Source organism: Corylus avellana, chromosome ca7 (genome assembly GCF_901000735.1).
Source record: "Corylus avellana chromosome ca7, CavTom2PMs-1.0".
NCBI lineage: Eukaryota > Viridiplantae > Streptophyta > Magnoliopsida > Fagales > Betulaceae > Corylus > Corylus avellana.
Window position 1 is genome coordinate 21,620,200 of NC_081547.1, and position 19,615 is coordinate 21,639,814.

At 33.8% G+C, this 19,615-nt stretch overlaps 1 protein-coding gene across 1 annotated transcript; it reads left to right on the forward strand.

Moving 5' to 3' along the window:
- Positions 1–5: 5 nt before the first annotated feature.
- Positions 6–2,291, forward strand: LOC132187998 (receptor-like protein 13; the record flags this gene model as incomplete). Its single annotated transcript, XM_059602419.1, has 1 exon — positions 6–2,291. A coding segment is annotated over one exon (2,112 nt), but the record flags the coding sequence as incomplete, so codon positions are not given.
- Between the last annotated feature and the right edge of the window lie 17,324 nt (positions 2,292–19,615).

Genomic DNA, 19,615 nt, shown 5'->3' on the forward strand with positions numbered 1-19,615 from the left:
GATTGTTAGATATATCTAGCAATCGATTCATTGGAAACGTCTCTTCAAATCTGATAGCTAGCCCTACATCACTTGAGTACATTGATCTCAGTTATAACCTTTTTGAGGGGCTATTCTCATTCAGCTTATTGGCTAATCACTCTAAGCTTGAGGTGATTATATTGGCAAGTGGAAACAACAAACTTGAGATAGAAACTGAAAATTTGGCGGATTGGGACCCCTCGTTTCAATTGAAGGTTCTTATACTTCGTCACTGTTATTTGAACAAGCTCACCGGAAATATTCCCAAGTTTCTCTTTCACCAGCGCAAATTGGAAAGAATTGATCTATCTCACAATAACTTGAAAGGAAGCTTCCCCATTTGGTTGCTTCAAAACAATACAGGACTGCGAGAGCTAAATCTTCGAAATAATTCTTTCGTGGGTAAATTTCATTTGCCACTAGATCGATACGAGAGTATTGTGTCTATGGATGTCTCAGGCAATCAGTTGGATGGGCAACTTCAAGAAAATAGTGGAAAGATTATTCCATACTTAGTATATCTAAATCTATCCCGAAATCGTTTTGAAGGTTATCTTCCGTCCTCAATTGGTAACATGAGTAATTTGGAGTTTTTGGACTTGTCCTTTAATAATTTCTCAGTGGAATCGCTTGCCAATTGCACCTCCTTGACGATTTTGAAGGTATGCAATAATCGCTTTAATGGTGAGTTTTTCTCAAAGCAACTGAAGCTAGAAAATTTATTATCTTTGAAATTAAACAACAATCAGTTCACAGGAACTCTACCAGTTGTGCCTCTCATTCTATTTTATTTGGATATTAGCAACAACAATATGTCAGGAACAATTCCTAGATGGATTGTAAACAATACATATTTGTTGACTCTTGACATGAGTAACAATTCTTTTGAAGGTCAGATTCCTTGTGGACAGAATTCACTTTACTTATTAGACCTTTCTCATAACTTACTTTCGGGATCTATGCCTTCTTGCTTGAATTTGCCTGCTAGGCACCTACGTTTGCAAGGAAACAAACTTACAGGAGCAATACCGAAAGTTGTTTTAAACTCACGTTCAGCGTCTCTTTTGACGTTGGACCTTAGAGATAACAACTTTTCTGGTAGCATCCCTGATGAAATTGGTGCACTTTCTAGCTTAAGAATACTTTTATTGAGGGGCAATCATTTCAGAGGTAGAATTCCAAGTCAACTGTGTTGGTTAAATAAGATAGACATAATGGATCTTTCTAAGAATTCTCTTTCTGGAAAAATACCGGACTGCTTTCACAACATATCCTTTGGAAAGACAGTTGTTAGTGATCATGCCTATAATAGATATTCTAGTTTTGCTATTTCCTCGAACATGAAAATAGCTTCAACATTCCAAAGGCTCATAGAATGGAATAATGAGGAAGATAACAAGTGGACAGAATATGATGATCAAGTTGAGATTGAGTTTGTCACAAAATACAGGTCTAACTTGTACAGTGGTGATATCCTTGATTACATGTTTGGATTGGATTTGTCATGCAACAAGCTAACAAGTAGCATCCCACAGGAACTAGGAGAGCTATCTTCACTTCGTGCATTGAACTTGTCTTACAATCATTTGACAAGTTCCATTTCACCAACATTCTCACATTTGACCCTATTGGAGAGTTTAGACCTTTCCCACAACAATTTGAGTGGAGAAACTCCTTCGGTATTGATTGATTTGAGCTTTTTAGCAGTGTTCACTGTGGCTTACAACAACTTATCAGGTAAAGTTCTAGACATGAAAGCACAGTTTGCAACATTTGATAAGAGTAGTTACGAAGGAAATCCATTTCTTTGTGGACAACCATTAGAGAATAGTTGCACCAAAGAAGACAAGTCACATCCATCACCACCAAAATCGTCAAATGCAAGTGAAGGGAAATGGTATGAAGTAGATCTTCAGGTCTTCTTTCCAAGCTTTACCGCATCTTATATTATTTTCTTATTGGGTACAGCTACTCTCCTTTATATTCATCCTTACTGGCAACAACAATGCTTCAATTTAATTGAGGATTTTAAGTATCGGTGTTATTATCCTATTTTTGACACTTTAAAAAAATTGTCAAACCGTCTATATCCTTAGATATATTCAGTTTCCATGGACACCTATGGTGGTATTGATGATAGCTAGGTGTACATCTGATTACGAATAATGGTTATTGTGCTCTAATATGAGACATGGTGTTCACTTGTATTTTCTTTCTTCTTTGTTGTAGTTCTTTGTCATTTGATAATGGATATTGTCTTTGTAACTTTAGTAGGCTTTTAAATTTATCAAGTCTCTACGATCTACGCCTAAAAGAAGAAAAAAAAATTACGAATAAGCACCTATTTTGAATACTTTCACATTAAACATTCAAAATTAAATATTTAAATTGGGATAGTTAAATTCTCCTTAATTATCAACTATGTTACATTAATAGATCAAGTGTAATGTAAAATAACTTTTAGGACACGACTTAATCGGTTAGGGACTACGCTTCATATAATGGAGGTCATTAGTTCGAATCTTTCAGGTTTTGAAAGACTAGCATTACTTCCAAAATTGGAGATATTGAAGTTTGGTTATATCATTATATCATCTTTAAGTAGACTTGCGTCCCTTAAGACATTGACTCTGGCAATAAATTCTTTTGAAGGTTGGAACACAACTGCAGGTAATCTAATATAGCTGGCCTTCCTCCATTTATATTTATGCTTATCATCCCAAATCTCTCTTTAATTGTACTTAATCTCTGATTATGTTCACTTCTTTGTTATCTCTTACAAATGCAATGAGTCTTGGTGGCAATTCTTACCCGGCGAAGATATATTTTGAATTTAAATTACTTGCGATTATGAAGTGATGTTGTCTAGAAATACTATTTCTTTCTTTGTTTTTTTTTTTTTTAATATATTTACTTTAGGTTTTAAAAGCTTGTCAAGATTGCCAAGATTGAAGAATCTGGAGATCGACCTTAAATCTGAGTGTCAACAATTTCAACATAATCATCATAAAATCTTTGAGTGCAGTCAAATCTCTTATGAATTCTAGATCTTACTTTGAATCAGATAGAAGGATCCTTTCCTGCCCAAAGTAGTTTAGAGAATCTGCAAGTAGTTTCAATTATTTTTGAAAATTTTTGTGTTGTTTTGTGGAGACATGGACAAGTTGGATTTTAGTTATAATGCACTCAATGGCTCCTTAAGAGAGAAAGAGAGACTTAAGTTTGAAATTTCCAATAACTTCATGACTTAGTTTTCTCACCTATCTTTCACACTTCTATGTAATTGCTTCTTCAGTTAATGACACACGTCACAATTTGCTCCATGCACATTCAACTCTCTGTTTTTTTTTTTGGTTTTTTTGTCTTTTTCAGATTCTTTATTGCTCAAAGGTTTTAGGAAATATTATAGAGATTTCTTCCCCACTCGAAATGTTGAAAAATAATACGATATTCTTTATCTTTTCAAATTGAACATTAATGTATTTTAAATAAAAACCCTCAAGTACAAAGCAACACTTTTAAATTATTTACTCATTTACAAAAACTTAGAATTTTCTTAAATATAAAGTATTTTTATGTCCTCCCACGTACAGGAAGCAAAAGACGTTTGAAAATTTTCATTAAATTTCAATAAAAAAAAAATATAAAAAAAAAAATCAAAATTAGTTAAGGAGGAATGGCTTTGTGAGAAAACTAATTGAAGCAGTCCAAATGTTTGAGAGCAAGATCCCATAAATATATAAATAAAGCTCCCAACGGTGAAGGGTTATTAGGCATAAATGCAACAACTCTTATACTTTTAAAGGTAAAAATAAAATTTATTTTTTTGAACTCATAATTAATTATATATTATTATTTATCGTCAGTATAATATTTCACCATTTTATTCGGTGGATGTTAGTTCACAATAGGTAGAAGAAAGTTGAAATAAATGACGAGCTTGAGAATTATTTACTCATTTACAAAATCCATAAGACAATTTCTCCCTTTTTTTAATTTTTATTTGAATCAACTATTGATGACATTTGGCCGCTATGACTTTCAAAACATTTTGGGTTCATTAGTGTCATAAGCTAAGCAAAGGATTGCACATAGAGCTAAGTCTCCATTACTTCTTTCTACAATGGATGGATAATTCGGGTTTTCAAGTGCTTTTCTACCTATATTGTTGTTAGTGTTTGTTAGTGTAATGCCTCCAAAAATGGTCTTGAGCAGTTTAGTAGGGTTACCGGCAATTGCCCAAATTTAGCTAATTGGTAGCTAACTAAGAAATCGCTTCTCTCTAGCATAGTCAAAGTAAACGCATAGGAAGGTAAAATTAATAAATCTGTGGTATCTAAATTAATATATATATATATATATATATATATATATATAAGAGATATAAAACTTTACTAAAATCAAAATTGCACCAAAGCGAAATCCCCTAAATAATACCCCTTTCATAATCTAATTTTTATCCTATTTACAATTTGTTTTCTCATTTCCATGGAGTGACTAAAATTCATTGTTGAGAATTAATTACCCAAGAAGTAAAAAGAAGAAGCAGAAATCTTAGCCGAGACTGCTAAACAAATGTTAAAATTCGCTATTTAGGTTATGTTTGGTGTGCGGAAACGCTGATTACCTAGGAATAGGTATATGCAATTTCTCATCAAAAGACTTTCAATTAATTTTCTGAATTATACTTTAGCTTAAAAAATGGTAGTGTCATCTTGGTACGAAAGAAATAATGTCTCAAACATAAGATAAGTTTGTAGAGTTCACTATTGACTTATGTGGAGTTCACGTAAGTCCACAAAGCTAATGGTTGATTTGTAAGTTGAGATTGACTAAATGTGGAGAAAATATTGACCTCTAGCATTTCTCCTTTCTAAATCCCCGTCCGATCATTTTGTAAATCTGAAGTGGTCCGGAAAATGGCCAAAAAGAAGAATGGTGAACCATTCTCCCCGATCTGTTGTCTTCTTTTTTTTTCTGTGAGGACAACTTTTCAGTGTGAAAATGGAACTACTATATCAACTCCTTCTGTGTCACAGCTAATAACAAACACGGAGATTATAGACCAACATTAAGAGATTATGATATTTTCTTAACAAATTTAATAAACATAAACAATATTAAGCTAAAAGGGAAAAAAATATGACGATAAGAAACAAGAAAGCCCAAACCTGAATCTGCATCAAAAGACTATTAAAAGTAGCACCTCCCTCCCCTGCATCTTTCTGCATTGAATCCAACACAACTTTGACTTGGAAACACATGCATTCCTCCATTTATGCCACCTGTTAAGTTCCAGATTAACCAAGTGTCTATAGTATCAAAAAGAGCATCCCCTGCTTTCACAGCTTCCTTAACAGCATCCACATTTTCCTTCAACCAGAGCAGCTAATTCACTGCACTGAAATAGGTGCTTATGGGCAGACCACACACCTTCCACAAAATGAGTCCTTCCCCCTCGCAATTCCTTCTCCAATTTTCTGTACAATTAAAACCACAAAAATCCAAATAAGGTACTCCAATTCATCCAGAAAAAGAACATGTACTCTTATATTGATAAAATATAAAGAAAAATAGTAGTTAATATACTTAAGTAAATCAAAACCCATTAGCTTAAACTTTTAGACTAAAGTAGTATCCATATATGGATATTAATGTACGAGGTCCTTCTCAAATTAGGCTGGGATATTTTGTCCATATAGATGTTATGACTTGCAAGTTTATTATAGTTATTAAGATAAGAGTTGTAATATGTGGCTTTTTTTACTCAAATTTATGAATAAATTACTGATTGATCACTCTCTCAATATCCTTCTTTGATTAAATGGAGGTCCAATATTTTAACTCGGAATGGTGCAATCTTAATATGTTTATTTAACTTTATCTTGGCTGTGGTTGCCATGCATTGAAGATATCCTTTATCCCCCTATTATGTCTCTCTGTAATGTATTGGGTGAGATCACATATTATGAGCACAATGCATGATATTCTTGAGTGGTCTTAAACCGCATAAGTAAGATTAGCATTATATAATTCATATTTGACAAATTAATTTTTATTGAGAATGAGGAAACAGATGAATCAGGAGTACAACTGTTAAAAACATGTATTTGATACGTTTAGATAATTAGTATATTAGGTAAAATATTGCAATCATCCATTTACAGATATGATGCTTTTGGCGTATGATAATTAGTACCCATAATTTGTTTTTGATTCAATACTTTTTACTTAATTTATACATTTCAGATATGTGTTGCTCTCTGCCTCAAGTTCATATATGTTTATTGTAAAATTACTTTTACTTTGTTGAATATTATGCACTATTCCTTTCTGAGAAGCATCGATATCGGTGGGTAACTAGCTTGTTTGTAAGAGTTTTGACTTGATTTATTTGGAGATTTATATGCAAGTATGTATTCGTAGACTATTTATGTTGGGTTGATCTTGCGCCCTCATAGTACTCAATCTATCTGCTAATTAAACGATTTTCTTAGTTAAAATGAATAGCCATATAAAGCATATTGTTTGCTCAATTGTACTACCAATAGAAATTCAAATTCTCTACAAATTGGATTGTGTCTTAAAGGGCTAGCCCAAATGAGAATGCTCCAAATAGACTTTCCCTGTCTTGCTATCTTTTCAATAATCGTTGCCTATGCTGTCCTCATCTTTCCTTGATATTCTTTAGCCTTATTTTTACCGATGGCTTAGTTTCTTCAGGCTCCCTCCTCCTCTCCCCCTTCCCCCTCTCCCCGCCTCTTAATCCCCCCTCCCCTTCTGCACTTTCTTTTTTTTTTTCTTTTCTTTTTTTTTTTTTTTTTTTTTTTGTAGGTGTTTTTTGGCTAGAAATCAGCAACCCCGGCCACTACGGCCCGCCCTCCAAGGTGCTGAGCCTCCCTTCTCCTCCATCCGCTCCACCATATGCCAACACTGGCCGATGCCCATCATCTCCTTCACTCTGGTCGTTGCTGATTTGCTGGTTGTGTTCCTTGTTTTGTTTGTTTTTGAATAATAGTTTTCTCTTTAGATCTACTCTCATGAGCGATCTATGAGGAAAATGACGTAGTTTCCCGACCGTTTTGAGTCGATGAGGAGTAGATCTAGTCTTCTCAGGAGCAAATGTGCTTTTATGACTATTTTTCTGTTAGGGCTATGTTTTTTCCGTTTTCTATTATCTGTATTTTTGTTTGAATAAGGATTGTCCAAACCTTTGGGTTGTGGATGTGATCTGTTTTCAGAGCGAGAAAGATGAGCTACCTATGCATTGAGTTGAGTCTGTTAGGAACAAATCTGGTGTTACAATTGAAAAGTAGTCATAGATTAGCGGATATTGATGTCATATATAGGTCTTGAATGTTTGATTTTTCTGTAAGCATCTATAATTTGTAACCTCATAACTTCTGCTATGATTTTTCAGAGCTTTTTGCTCTGTGATGCAAGAGCGTTATACTCGTGATCCTTCTTCAATGAGACTAGAATTTTTTTCAAAAAAAAAAAAAATAAATAAATAAATCATATACTTCAACAAGTAATGTTATGGATCATTATTTTGTGCGCCTTTTATCTTTCTATAGTTGATATAGGTTTTAAAATCACCATTAGATAAAATCAATAGTTATTCATCCAAAATTCAATAATGATTTAAAAGCCATATCAATTTCGAGATAATAAAAACATTGCTCTTACTACAATGTTAAGCTTCTAGGTCATAGTAAAAGGAAAAACTTGACCCCCCTAAGAAAGAACATTATCTTTCATTTCATTTTGGATCATATGCTTAAAAAAGATGACATGATCACACATCTTATAGTTGGGCTGAGCCCATATAAGCTACAAGTTCCTAGAATGAGGCCCAAAGCAAATAAGGTTTGCATAAGAGCACTAGTAACAATTTTTTTATTTTTTTTATTTTTTATTTTCCCTAAGTTTAGGAAACAAAACTATTTTTTGCTTTTCTATCAAAATATATTTCACAATAACTTCTCTTACATTTTCGTATACCATTAAAATATTATTTCTTTACAAAATACAAGTTCCCTACCTACCCTCATATTTTAACAAAATTCCAACCCAAACCCTAATGAAGGATAAAAAGATGAAAGATGAAAGTGAAATATTTATATTAAAATAATATATAGGAATCACTTTTGGTTCATTACGCATTGAAAAACACTCTAGCTACTCAATGGTGTTGGTTAAATTTAGGAAAAATGATGTGGGTCAGTTTATGTATTTTTTTTTTGAAATTTTTCCTAAACATAAAGAAGAGAATGGGCTATAGGGTATCTAGTGCTAGTCCTCTTATGGATTATGTAAATTTAGTCCCTAAAAAGCCCAAATTGCTTAGTTGACATGATTTTTAATTTTATCCTTCTTTAACGGTTACCAATAAATACCTGAGTTAAACTTATACACCTTATTTAAAAAATAAAAAAATAATAAATAAAAATAAATTATACGCTTTTATCGTTTGAAAAAAACAAAAAAAAAAAGGTACAATATAACAATAATTCACATGTTCTCTCTTTCTTTTTCTTGGTTCAGTAGATGTGAAAGTTAATTTATAAAGAAAAAAAATTAAAAAAGCTTAAAGGTAATAATAAGGAAAGACAATGGTAGTTGTGGATATATAAACCGTTAGTTGGCCCTCTCGGCACAGTCACCAGAAGGGATAGTTTACCTTGACTTCATTGTGACCAATTTCTCCATGTAGTTGCCCCTCTCGGCACGGTCACAAAGAGGGACAGTTTACCTTGACTTCATTGTGGCCAATTTTTCCACGTAGTTGGTCCTCTCGGCACGGTCACCAGAAGGGACAGTTTACCTTGACTTCCTTGTCACCAATTTTTCCATGTAGTAGTAGTTGGCCCTCTCGGTACGGTCACCAGTAAGGACAGTTTACCTTGACTTCATTGTAACCAATTTTTCCATGTATTTGGCCCTCTCGGCACAGTCACCAGGAGGGACAGTTTACCTTGACTTCATTGTGACCAATTTTTCTATGTAGTTGGCCCTCTTGGCACGGTCACCAGGAGGGATAGTTTACCTTGACTTCATTGTGACCAATTTTTTCATGTAGTAGTTGGCCCTCTCGGCACGGTCACCAAGAGGGACAGTTTACCTTGACTTCATTGTGACCAATTTTTCCATGTAGCATCAGCAAATTAGATTTTTTTTAGATTTTTTTTTTTTTTTTTTTTTTGGCGATTTCGTCTCAAACAACCTCAGCAAACAGCAAAATAGTGATTTTGGTTTGATGAATGAACAATATTCTTTGAAAAAAAGTTTAAGAAAGAATAAAGAAATCTTTGAAAATAATATTTAATTTAAATTGTGAAAATTGATAGTTAAAATAGTGAGGTTGATAGGGTGTTTTAAAAAAATTGATAGTTAAAATAGAAAAAATGTGATTTTTAGCCATTTTAGTAAATAAAATTTGGTGAGGCAGTTAATAATACTCTAAGGTGACAATAGATTTGGAAAAAACACTAATATGTTTGGCAATGAACTTGCTAAACTCCCACTTTTTTCAACTCTCCAACATTCTTACCCTTTTTTATTTTATTTTTATATCAAATGAATTATTTTTTATTACTTTCTATTAATATTCAAATAAAAAACTCACTACAAAAGAAAACTTATTTCCCTCTTTCGTACTACAATTTCAAATATTTTATCCACCTCATATCACATTAAACACTTTCAAAGTAAAAATCACTCATCAAGTTCATTCCCATGCCACCCCGTCTCCAAGATCTTGTCCCATCCCATGTGCTAGATTTAATGCATTATACTTTTTTAATGACTTTATGAAAAAAAATGTTTGTCCTTGTTGACGTTGAATCAGATCTCTCCAAACGCTAGGGCGTTGTTTGGTAGACACATGCCACACCCAAATATTGTTCATAAGCTGATGAAAAAAAAAAAAATGAGAGTAATGATGTATTAGTATAGAAAAGTGAAAAATGAGTATTGAAAAGTGGAAACGTTTTATTTTTTAGTATTTTTTATTTATTTAAATAGTAATAAAAATAAAAATATTTTGATATTGATTTTTTTTTTTAAAATGAGAGAAGTAGTATTCGAGAATGGAATGGTATTTAACAAACCCATCCTAGATTCGCATGCATTGAACTTTCAAAGTCCAATAAATCCTTCACGCGTTCTCCATACTTTGGAAGTCTTTCTTTTCATTTATAGTCTTCCGACACAATTTCAGTGGTACAAGAAGGAAAGTAAGGCAACTTTATGGGTAAAATGAATGTAATTTTTAGTCTAAGTCAACTACAAAAGTTGAGGCACATTGCTGTCAATTTGGAAATTCAGGCACTCATCTTTAATGCATTATTCATCACATATTTTTGGAGTGAGGTTCATTTGTAATTTTAGAGAACTGCATATTATACCAAGTAAGGACTAAAATACCACCTAGGGTGGTAGTTTAATGGTCTTAAGGAAATTTTATGAGGTTGGGCATGCATTAGGGTCTGGGTTCGACTCCAACAATAAAAATCCTTTAGCCTATTATCATTTAGCCTATTAGTGTTAGCCATCTTGAGTCCCGTTGATGTCCTGATAGGGTAGGTGCTAAGTTATTTACCTATTAGTGTTAGTCACCTTGAGTCTCATTGATGCCCTGATGGGACGGGTGCTAAGTTATGGCTCGGTCGGTTTTAAGGGAGCGCCTGCAGTTCTCACAGCCGAGGCCCCTCCTGAGTGGCGTCTCGCGAGTTGATGTTACTGTGGTCATGCCCAAGTAGAATAGCTACAATTGGCCTCCCCTCCAACCTTTTAAATTAAACCTAATAAGCGAAGCATATTATACTGAAATCTCGACCTTATGTTTTGCTCATACAAAATTAAATCAAATAAGATCTTAACTTCAATTAAAGAAATTCAGATTTGCTCATTTCCTTAATTGATTAAACTTAACTATAACATATAGGTTTTCTATTTTTATTTGTATTGATTAAGCTTAACCACATCTTATAGATCTTCTCTAAATATCTTGTCCATATGTACATAAGACGAGTTTGTAGACAAGTGTGTCGATGATCCTCAGAAAACACATCGTTAGTACGCTCTTCAGACACCATTACAGATAAGCTTATGTAAAAGTCCTTCACAATTATGCTTTGATCAAATTGTTCCCAAAACAAATTACATCCAAAATTATTTTGTCACTGAATTAGCTAATTTAAAAACCTAACAGCCTCATTAATAAATAAACCTAAATAAAATTAAAAGACCAATTATTTGTTTTGAGATAATGGTCTTGAAGGCAACACTACACTCAGACGAAGGAAGGCCTGTTGTGACTTCTGTTTTTCTCGAACTCAAAAATAATTTATGCATATGTTAACAATGATAATCTTCCTCAGTTAGGCTCGCATTACGAAGGGTCCCCAGTTCGAAGACTGTGACTAGCCATTGACCTCAACCTTCTAACACGGCAATCAATCTCTCCGGGCAATAATTGTTGTGGATAGGCCTCTGGACAGGGTCACAGACTCATAAGGAGGAGACAATTCATTTACATTTAAGGCGACAGAGATTTGGGATGAAAAAGTCTGTAGGTGCTGGAATAAATGGAGGCACATCACTGTAACAAAATGGACCACCAATTCATGTGAGAGTGGAAACTAAGGGGAAGGGTCCCTAGTTTAGAAGACTGACTCTAGCCACTGACTCCAACCTTCAAACACGGCAATCAATCCCTCCATACCATATCATAATTATTGAACCACAAAGAAGAGCTCTCAATTTCAAGATAGGAAAAATATTAGATTTCAACAACTTATAAGAAAGAATACCACCAACACACAAGGATATATATAGATAGCTAATAATAATAACTTCACAAGATTAATATATAATATCACTTATATATTTTTTTTTCAGAGGTAGCTTAATCGGCTAAGACCACGCCTAATGAAACGGAAGTTACTAGTTCGAATCCCCATCCCCCTCTTGTGCGAACATGTATATATATATATATATCACTTATCATATCTAATGAATTAATACTTATTCAAATGAACATTGTCTTCTCTCGAATTCGGTTCAACTTTCCATTACAGTTTTTGTTCTACACATTCTAACTTTGTTAAAACAAATTATTCATCTTATTAGTGATTTATATTATGATCCATTCTCCAAGCTCCTCTATCTGAGTTGGATTTACTGTTTTTCCTTATCCTTAAAATCGGGATTGTGAGAGTCGGTTAGGTGGACCCTTGGTGTAAGCTCTGAAAGTCTGGAGTTGTAAGAATTATGGACGGTTTGGATCAAATTTGAAAGTCTGGAGTAAGGAGATTTCTTTTCGGAAATTATGGATGGCTTGGATTAAATTTGGAGTGATTGGAATTGAAGGTTGAGATTAAAAGCATTGAGTTGGAAAATGTGTGTTGGCGGGTGGGCATTAAAATGTGTGTTGGCAGGTGGGCCACCCCCACCCCGCTCTTGGGGGTGACTTCAGCCACCTCAAGGGCCAAATCATTTTTTTTTAAAAAAATTGTTTGGCCCTTAGGGGTGGCCAAATGACCCCAAAAGGCCATGGAGTGGCTTTGGCCACCGCAAACCTACCAGTTTGCGGTGGCCGAAGCCACTCTCAGGCCAAATAGTGGCCCTTGGGGGTGGTCCACCCCGACCATATCAAATAATAATAATAAAATTATATTATTTTATTATTTATTATTTTAAAAGATTAAATAATATTTTATTATTTTTAATTAGTGAAACACGTGGCATTTTTGTTCCTCCTTCCCATAATTATTGGACCAAAAAAGGATCACAAAAAATATCTCTCAGTTTGAAGATAAGAAAAATAAAATAATTAAAAATATTATATTTCAGCAACTTATGGGAAAGAATACCAAGAACACACCTTAATATAGATAGCTAATAATAATTGTGAAATTTTGGTATACATGAATATATACGTCGAAGATTTAGTAGTATATATTGATTGTTTAGGGTGTTATTTTCTTCCAAGACAGGCAACTCTTATATATATACGTGTTATTTTCATCCAAATAGTTATTTTCATCCAAATAATTTTTTTTTTTTAATTTTTTTTTAAATTTTTAAATTTTATTTTTTTAAGAAAAAATAAATTGATGTTGGGTTGATCTTGTGCTTTCTTATTACTCAATCTTCTAATGTGTCATACATTTTCTTTGTAAAAATGAGTAGCCCAATGAAAATCATTTTTTATACCATTTTCTAATGAGCTCTATAGTCTGATATCGCATGGAGCTTCCTGTCAATATCAAATCTGCAACATCTAGTCTTGCATGATTGAAGGCCTTCTAGTGGCACTTGAGATATTGTCATTTGTCAAATATACTTGCGATATTGGCAGAAAAAAAAATTAAAAAGAAAAAACGGAAAGATTGTTAGTTAGCCCTCTGTGCACAGTCACAGGTAGGGAACAATTTACCTTGACTTTGCTGGGGACCAGTGGAATCATTTTTCCATGTAAGATGACAAAGACTTGGAAAAAAAGAGTAAAAATAGTCTGGAGGTGCTTGTCCCATCACCCATGTGCTAGAATATAATGTGTATTCTTCCTCAATTTCATTTGCATTACAGAAGACCATCTCTATCTACCCATTGACCTCAACCTTCAAACACGGCAATCAATCCCTCCTTCCCATAATTATTGGACCAAATAAGGATCACAAAAAATATCTCTCAGTTTGAAGATAAGAAAAATATTATATTTCAACAACATAGGAGAAAGAATACCTAGAACACACGATGATATAGATAGCTAATAATAATTATAAAAAATAATTCAAATAAAAAATAAAAATAAAATAAAATAAACTTCACAAGATTAATATATAATAAGATCATTGACCATATCTAATAAAGTGATATTTATTCCGATAGACGTTGCAATATGAAAATATTAAAACTGACTGCCTTGGTGAAACTTCAACAACAAAATGGGAATTTCTTAAAAAAAATTTTGGTTAGTAAAAAGAAAAACATAAATAAATTCTCAGGTTTCCTTTTTTTTTTTTAGTTGTCTTCTCTTGAATTCGGTTCAAGTTCCGTTACATTTTTCTTTTTCTTTTTTTAATGTAATTATCATTCTTCCGCACATTCTGTAGCTGTGAAATTTCTGGTATACATGAATATATACGTAGAAGATTTAGTAGTATATATTGATTGTATTTAGCGTGTTACACGAGTTGAAAACATTTGTTGCTACTTCTTCCAAGACAGGCATATGTGAGAGCTTCTCAAATTATACTGACATATTTTGTCACATTCTTTGGGCAGTTATTTTGGTTACTCTTGTTGGAGATGCTCATACAAGCTTACTATATAGTCATTAAGATAAGAGTTGTGATGTAGATCGGAAAAGCTAAAGATTCCATAAAGAAGAGCTACGATGTAACGCCTCCAAAATTAGCCTTGGCTAACCTGGTAGGGTTACTAGCAATTACCTCAATTTAACCAACTTGTGGCCAAATGAAGAATCGCCCCTCTAAGCATTATCAGAGTTAATACATAGGAAGGTGAAATAAATCTGAGAACTATTAAATCATGAAATGGACAAGTATATTTCTCAAAATTAAAGACATGGAGCAACTAATACTAATGTAAAACAAACCTGAAAGCAGTATGAGATTCTAAAGCAAGGTCCGTAGTGGCAACCGTGCTACTCATCGGTTCTAGTGACAAACTTCTTAAAAGGGTAATAACAGTGTAAATCTAACGACTTAGTAAGTAAACCTCACAATTAGGCATGATTGAGCCCATTTAAGCAGAAATAAACGTGCAGTTTTAATAAACATTTAAAAAATGTGTTGTCTCCGTTAATACACCATAAAAGTATTGTTTGGTTAATAAAAGAGTGGTGTACGCCTGGTTGCAATCGCCTCAGTATTTTAATGCATGAAAAACTAACTTTCATGTATGGTCTATCCGAGATATTACCACTTCTCAGCAAGGTTGGCGCTATCTCGAGTGACCTGAAATACAATGCCGGTGCCCTATCCATTGTACGCTACCGTACATCCCATTAGTGGCAAGACAGAGTCCGACCTTAGGTGGCCCACACCACTAATGATATCCGTCCTATAGTGACCAACCATTAGGGAATGGCTGCGCCTGGTCACGAAACCATTGGATCCAAAACACACATAACAATACGCACATTTGACTATAAAATGAAGTCTATATAGTAAGCCCATGGCCATTATACCGCACGTACCAGTGTACCATGTTATATAATGCATCTTATTAATCAGTTGATAAAGCAATTACCAAGTTATTACGAAAAGTAGACATGCTCATATCATACTCGTGATCAGTCAACTGACATATCCCATGTTTTTAAGGAAAGAGTTCGTAAGTGTTTACTTACCTCGCACGCTCGCGTGAATCCTCCAACATTGCTAAATCCTGCTATAACGGAATATAACACACCCTTATACATAGTACTAGAGGATCCTTAGGAGTAAGATACTAGGTTAACCTAATGTAAAGGGTTGCTGGGGCCTAAATTGCACAAATGGTGCTAAGGTGGATGTCTGACCTCCTCACTGTACGTCCAGGCTTGAGAGCGTACGTCCAGTCAATGAGTAGGCATTTCAGCCAAACGCTCCAACTGCGTTTCAGGGTTTCTATAAAACTTATAAGCTATCATTTATCTTTCTAGGCTATTGAATAAACACATGCAACGTAAGAAAACTCAATCATCATGCAATATAAGGGATCGAAGGCTCTTTTAAACTCTTTTTGAAAACATTATAGACTTTGTAAGAAATGATGCAAGAACTCTAACATGGTGCCTATAAAACTTAAAACAGTACAAAGACAACATTAAAAACATAGAAATGGGCAAGGGTTACCTAGGGAAAAATGGCAAGAACTAAAGCTCTCCTTTCTAAGCCATTCATTTATATTGAATGATCTGCATTGAATGAATTCTTAGCCTTGCAATTTTAGAGAATTGCATAAACCTTAATCCTCATATTTTCAGTAACAATATGAAGAGTGTACGTATGCCTAACCAAATCATGTTTATGTGGAATTAATGCACCTAATCAAGTGGTTGTGGTGGTTCAATGGCTAAAGAAAATTTTCAAGTGGTTAGGTAAGTACTAGGGTGTGAGTTCGAATCTCTGCAATAGAGAATCCTCATGCCTGATTAGTATAAACCACCTTGATTCCCATTGATGCCATAGTGGGGTTGGCGGTTAAGCTATAGCTCGGTTGGTCTTGAGGGTGCCCCTGCAGTTTTGCCGTCTAGGTCTCTCATGAGCAGTCTTCCGCGGATTGGTGCTACTATGGTCATATCCAAGTAGAATAGCTACAATTGGTCTGTCCCTCCAATCTTTTTTGAAAGAAAAAAATAATAATAAAAAATAAATAAATAAATTGCTCCTAATCAAGACATTGTGGTTCATGTCAGGCTGCGTCTTGTTCTATTTCTAGTATTTCTCCCTCGTGCGATAATAGATATATAGCTTGTTAGTAATTGGGACATCTGGGATGCTATTATGAGTTCAGGTTTGTTATATATCTGTTCATGTGCTCTTGTTTGCTGCTAAACTTTCTATGGTACCCCATTAAAGTTTTTTTTATTTATTTTTTATTTTTTAAATTTTTTTTAACAAATTAATTATATGTTCAAGAAGAAACAAGAGTACTAGAGCTTATCCGATCTAAAGGGAGTTTCAACCGAAGACAACTTAACTTAAATGTGTTTTTTTTGACATGTCCGCACAAAAAAGGAGATAAATACACTCTCCAGCTTGCCCTATTATGACTCTCTCTAATATATTCGCGAAAATTGAAATAAGTGATGAGCTTGAGATTTTGTTTTGGGATAATGGTCTTGAAGGCAACACTACACGGCAATCAATCCCAACGTGCAATAATTATTGGACCAAAGAAGGACCCCAAGACAGAGATCTCAATTTGAAGATAAGGAAAATATTATGAGAAAGACATAAATAAATTTTCCAGTTTCTGTTTTTTCTTTTTGTTGGGTAAAAATCTCTGTTAATTTCTATTTATATATAGTTGTGATCATGCATGTACCTTATTGAGTATGTATATATGCAGTTTGCAGATGTTAAAGGCTTAATTGCTTAGTACGTAGATAGCTTAGTGTTAGTAGATAGTTTGTTATTAATTTCTATCGAAAAATATATATATATTAACTCTAAGAATCATTATTTATTTTGCAATTACGCCCTTAAATTTAAAAAAGTAACACTTTTAACATGGAAATGATGGTATAATTTGACAATAACTCAAATGCTTTCTCTTTTTTATTTTTTCTCGGTTCAGTTGATGCGAAAGTTTATAAAAAAGTATAACAAAGAAATTTTAAAAATAAAATAAAATATTATAGTAGTTGTGGATAGGTATCTGGGCAGGGTTATAAGGAGGGGACAATTAATTTACCTTGACTTGGGTGGGGAGCAGTAGAAGTCATTTTTCCATTTAAGGTGACAGAATAAATGGAAATTGAGGCCACCAATTCATGTGAGAGTGGAAATTAAGGGGATGGGTCCCTAGCTCTATAGCTAGATTAGACGACTGTCTGTAGCCACTGACTCAAACCTTCAAACACGGCAATCAATCCCTCCGTACCATAATTATTGAACCACGAAGAGCTCTCAATTTCAAGATAAGATAAATAATAGATTTCAACAACTTATGAGAAAGAATACCTCCAACACACGAGGATGTAGATAACTAATCTAATAACAATAACTTCAGAAGATTAATATATATAAGATCACAATTACCATATCTAATAAATTAATATTTATTCAAATGAACATTGTAATATGAAAATATTAAAACTAACGGGCATATGTGCCCCTTGATCAACAACAAAATGACATTCTTAAAATTTGATTAGTGAAAAAAAAAAAAATCATAAAAAAATTCTCAGGTTTCGTTTTTCTTTTTGTTGTGTTCTCTTGATCAATTCAGTTCAACTTTCCATTGATGTTTTTGTTTTTTTTAATGTAATTACCATTGTTCCGCACATTCTAACTTTGTTGAAACATTAGGAAAAAAAAAAAAACTTTTTTGAAACAAATTATTCATTAATTAGTGATTTATATTATGATCAATTATTTATTATAGTACTATCTCAGAAATGGCTCTCACTTACTTTAAGCTCCTCTATCGGAGTTGAGTTTACAGTTTTACCCTAACATTAAAATCAGGATTGTGAGAGCAAGTTAGGTAGACTATTAGTGGAGTAATGCTAGAAGTCACGCTTGTGTCACATTAAAATGATGTGACTTCTAAAATTATTATTAGGCTTATGATTGATCAGTATTGAATTTTGATGAAATAGTAATTTTAAAGCCATCTCATTCTTGGAGTGACACAAGATAAACATAAGAGTGACTTCTAGAGCGATTGGAAGGTGTATTAGACGAGTAATTCTAAAAGTCTCTCTTGTGTTTCTTTTAAGTCCCTCCAAAAATGATGTGACTATTTACATCACTATTTGATCAAAGTCCAATAATGATAAATTACAAGTCCAATAGTGATTTTAATAGCCACATCATTCTTGGAGGGACTCAAGAAAAGCACAAGAGAGACTTCTAGCATTACTCTGTATCAGACTTCGAAAGTTTGGAGTTATAAGAATTATGGACGGTTTGGATTAAATTTCGAGCGACTGGAAGGTTGAGATTAAAAGGGTTGAATTGGAAAATGTGTGTTGGCAGGTGGGCATTAAAGGGGATTAATCAAGGGCGACAGATGAATTATATTTTCGAAGGGGCAATAAATGTTGCTGAAAGAGAATTGTATGTGGCATTTAATGTTGATAGAAGATAACAAAGAAGAAGCATCATCACCGGTTCAAAATGGACGAGAATATTTAGTTTATGGCTATGATTTCTTCTTAGAAATCCTAAAGTCATAAATAGGACACCTGTCCACTAACTAAAAATAATACTAAAATATTATTTTAGATTTAAAAAAAATTAAAATTAAATGGTCAGACCATCCCTTAGGGCCACCCCATTAAATTTTTTTTTTTAGTTTAGCCCAACGGGGTGGTCCGGCCAAACTAAAATGCCAGCACAGCAACCTTTGTTGGCGTCGACAGAGGACGCCGGCGCATCCTCCTCTGCCAACGTCAACAGATAACGCGGGCACAGGAAGATGCCAGCGTCTTCTGCAAACGCCGGAGAAGGAATATGTGCCGGCGTTATCTGTTGACGTCGGCAGAGGAGGATGCCCCGGCGTCCTCTGTCAACACGCATCAAAGGCCGTTGTGTTGGCGTTTTACTTTGGCTGGACCACCCCGTTGGGCCAAAGTGCTAAATTACATTTTTTCCAATGACTTTGTGAAAACAATTCTAATCAGTCCATGTCGATCGACGTGGAATTCCTAACACTGAATTCCATGTTTTGAACTTTCAAAGTCCAACTATTCATTTTTCTAAATCCCTTTAACATTTCCCGTAAGTTAACTACAAAATAGACAAATCACGATTAAGTGGGACACTTGTTTCACTAACAAAAAATAATAATAAAATATTATTTCATATTAAAAAATAATAAAAAAAAAATAGATGGTTGGCCACCC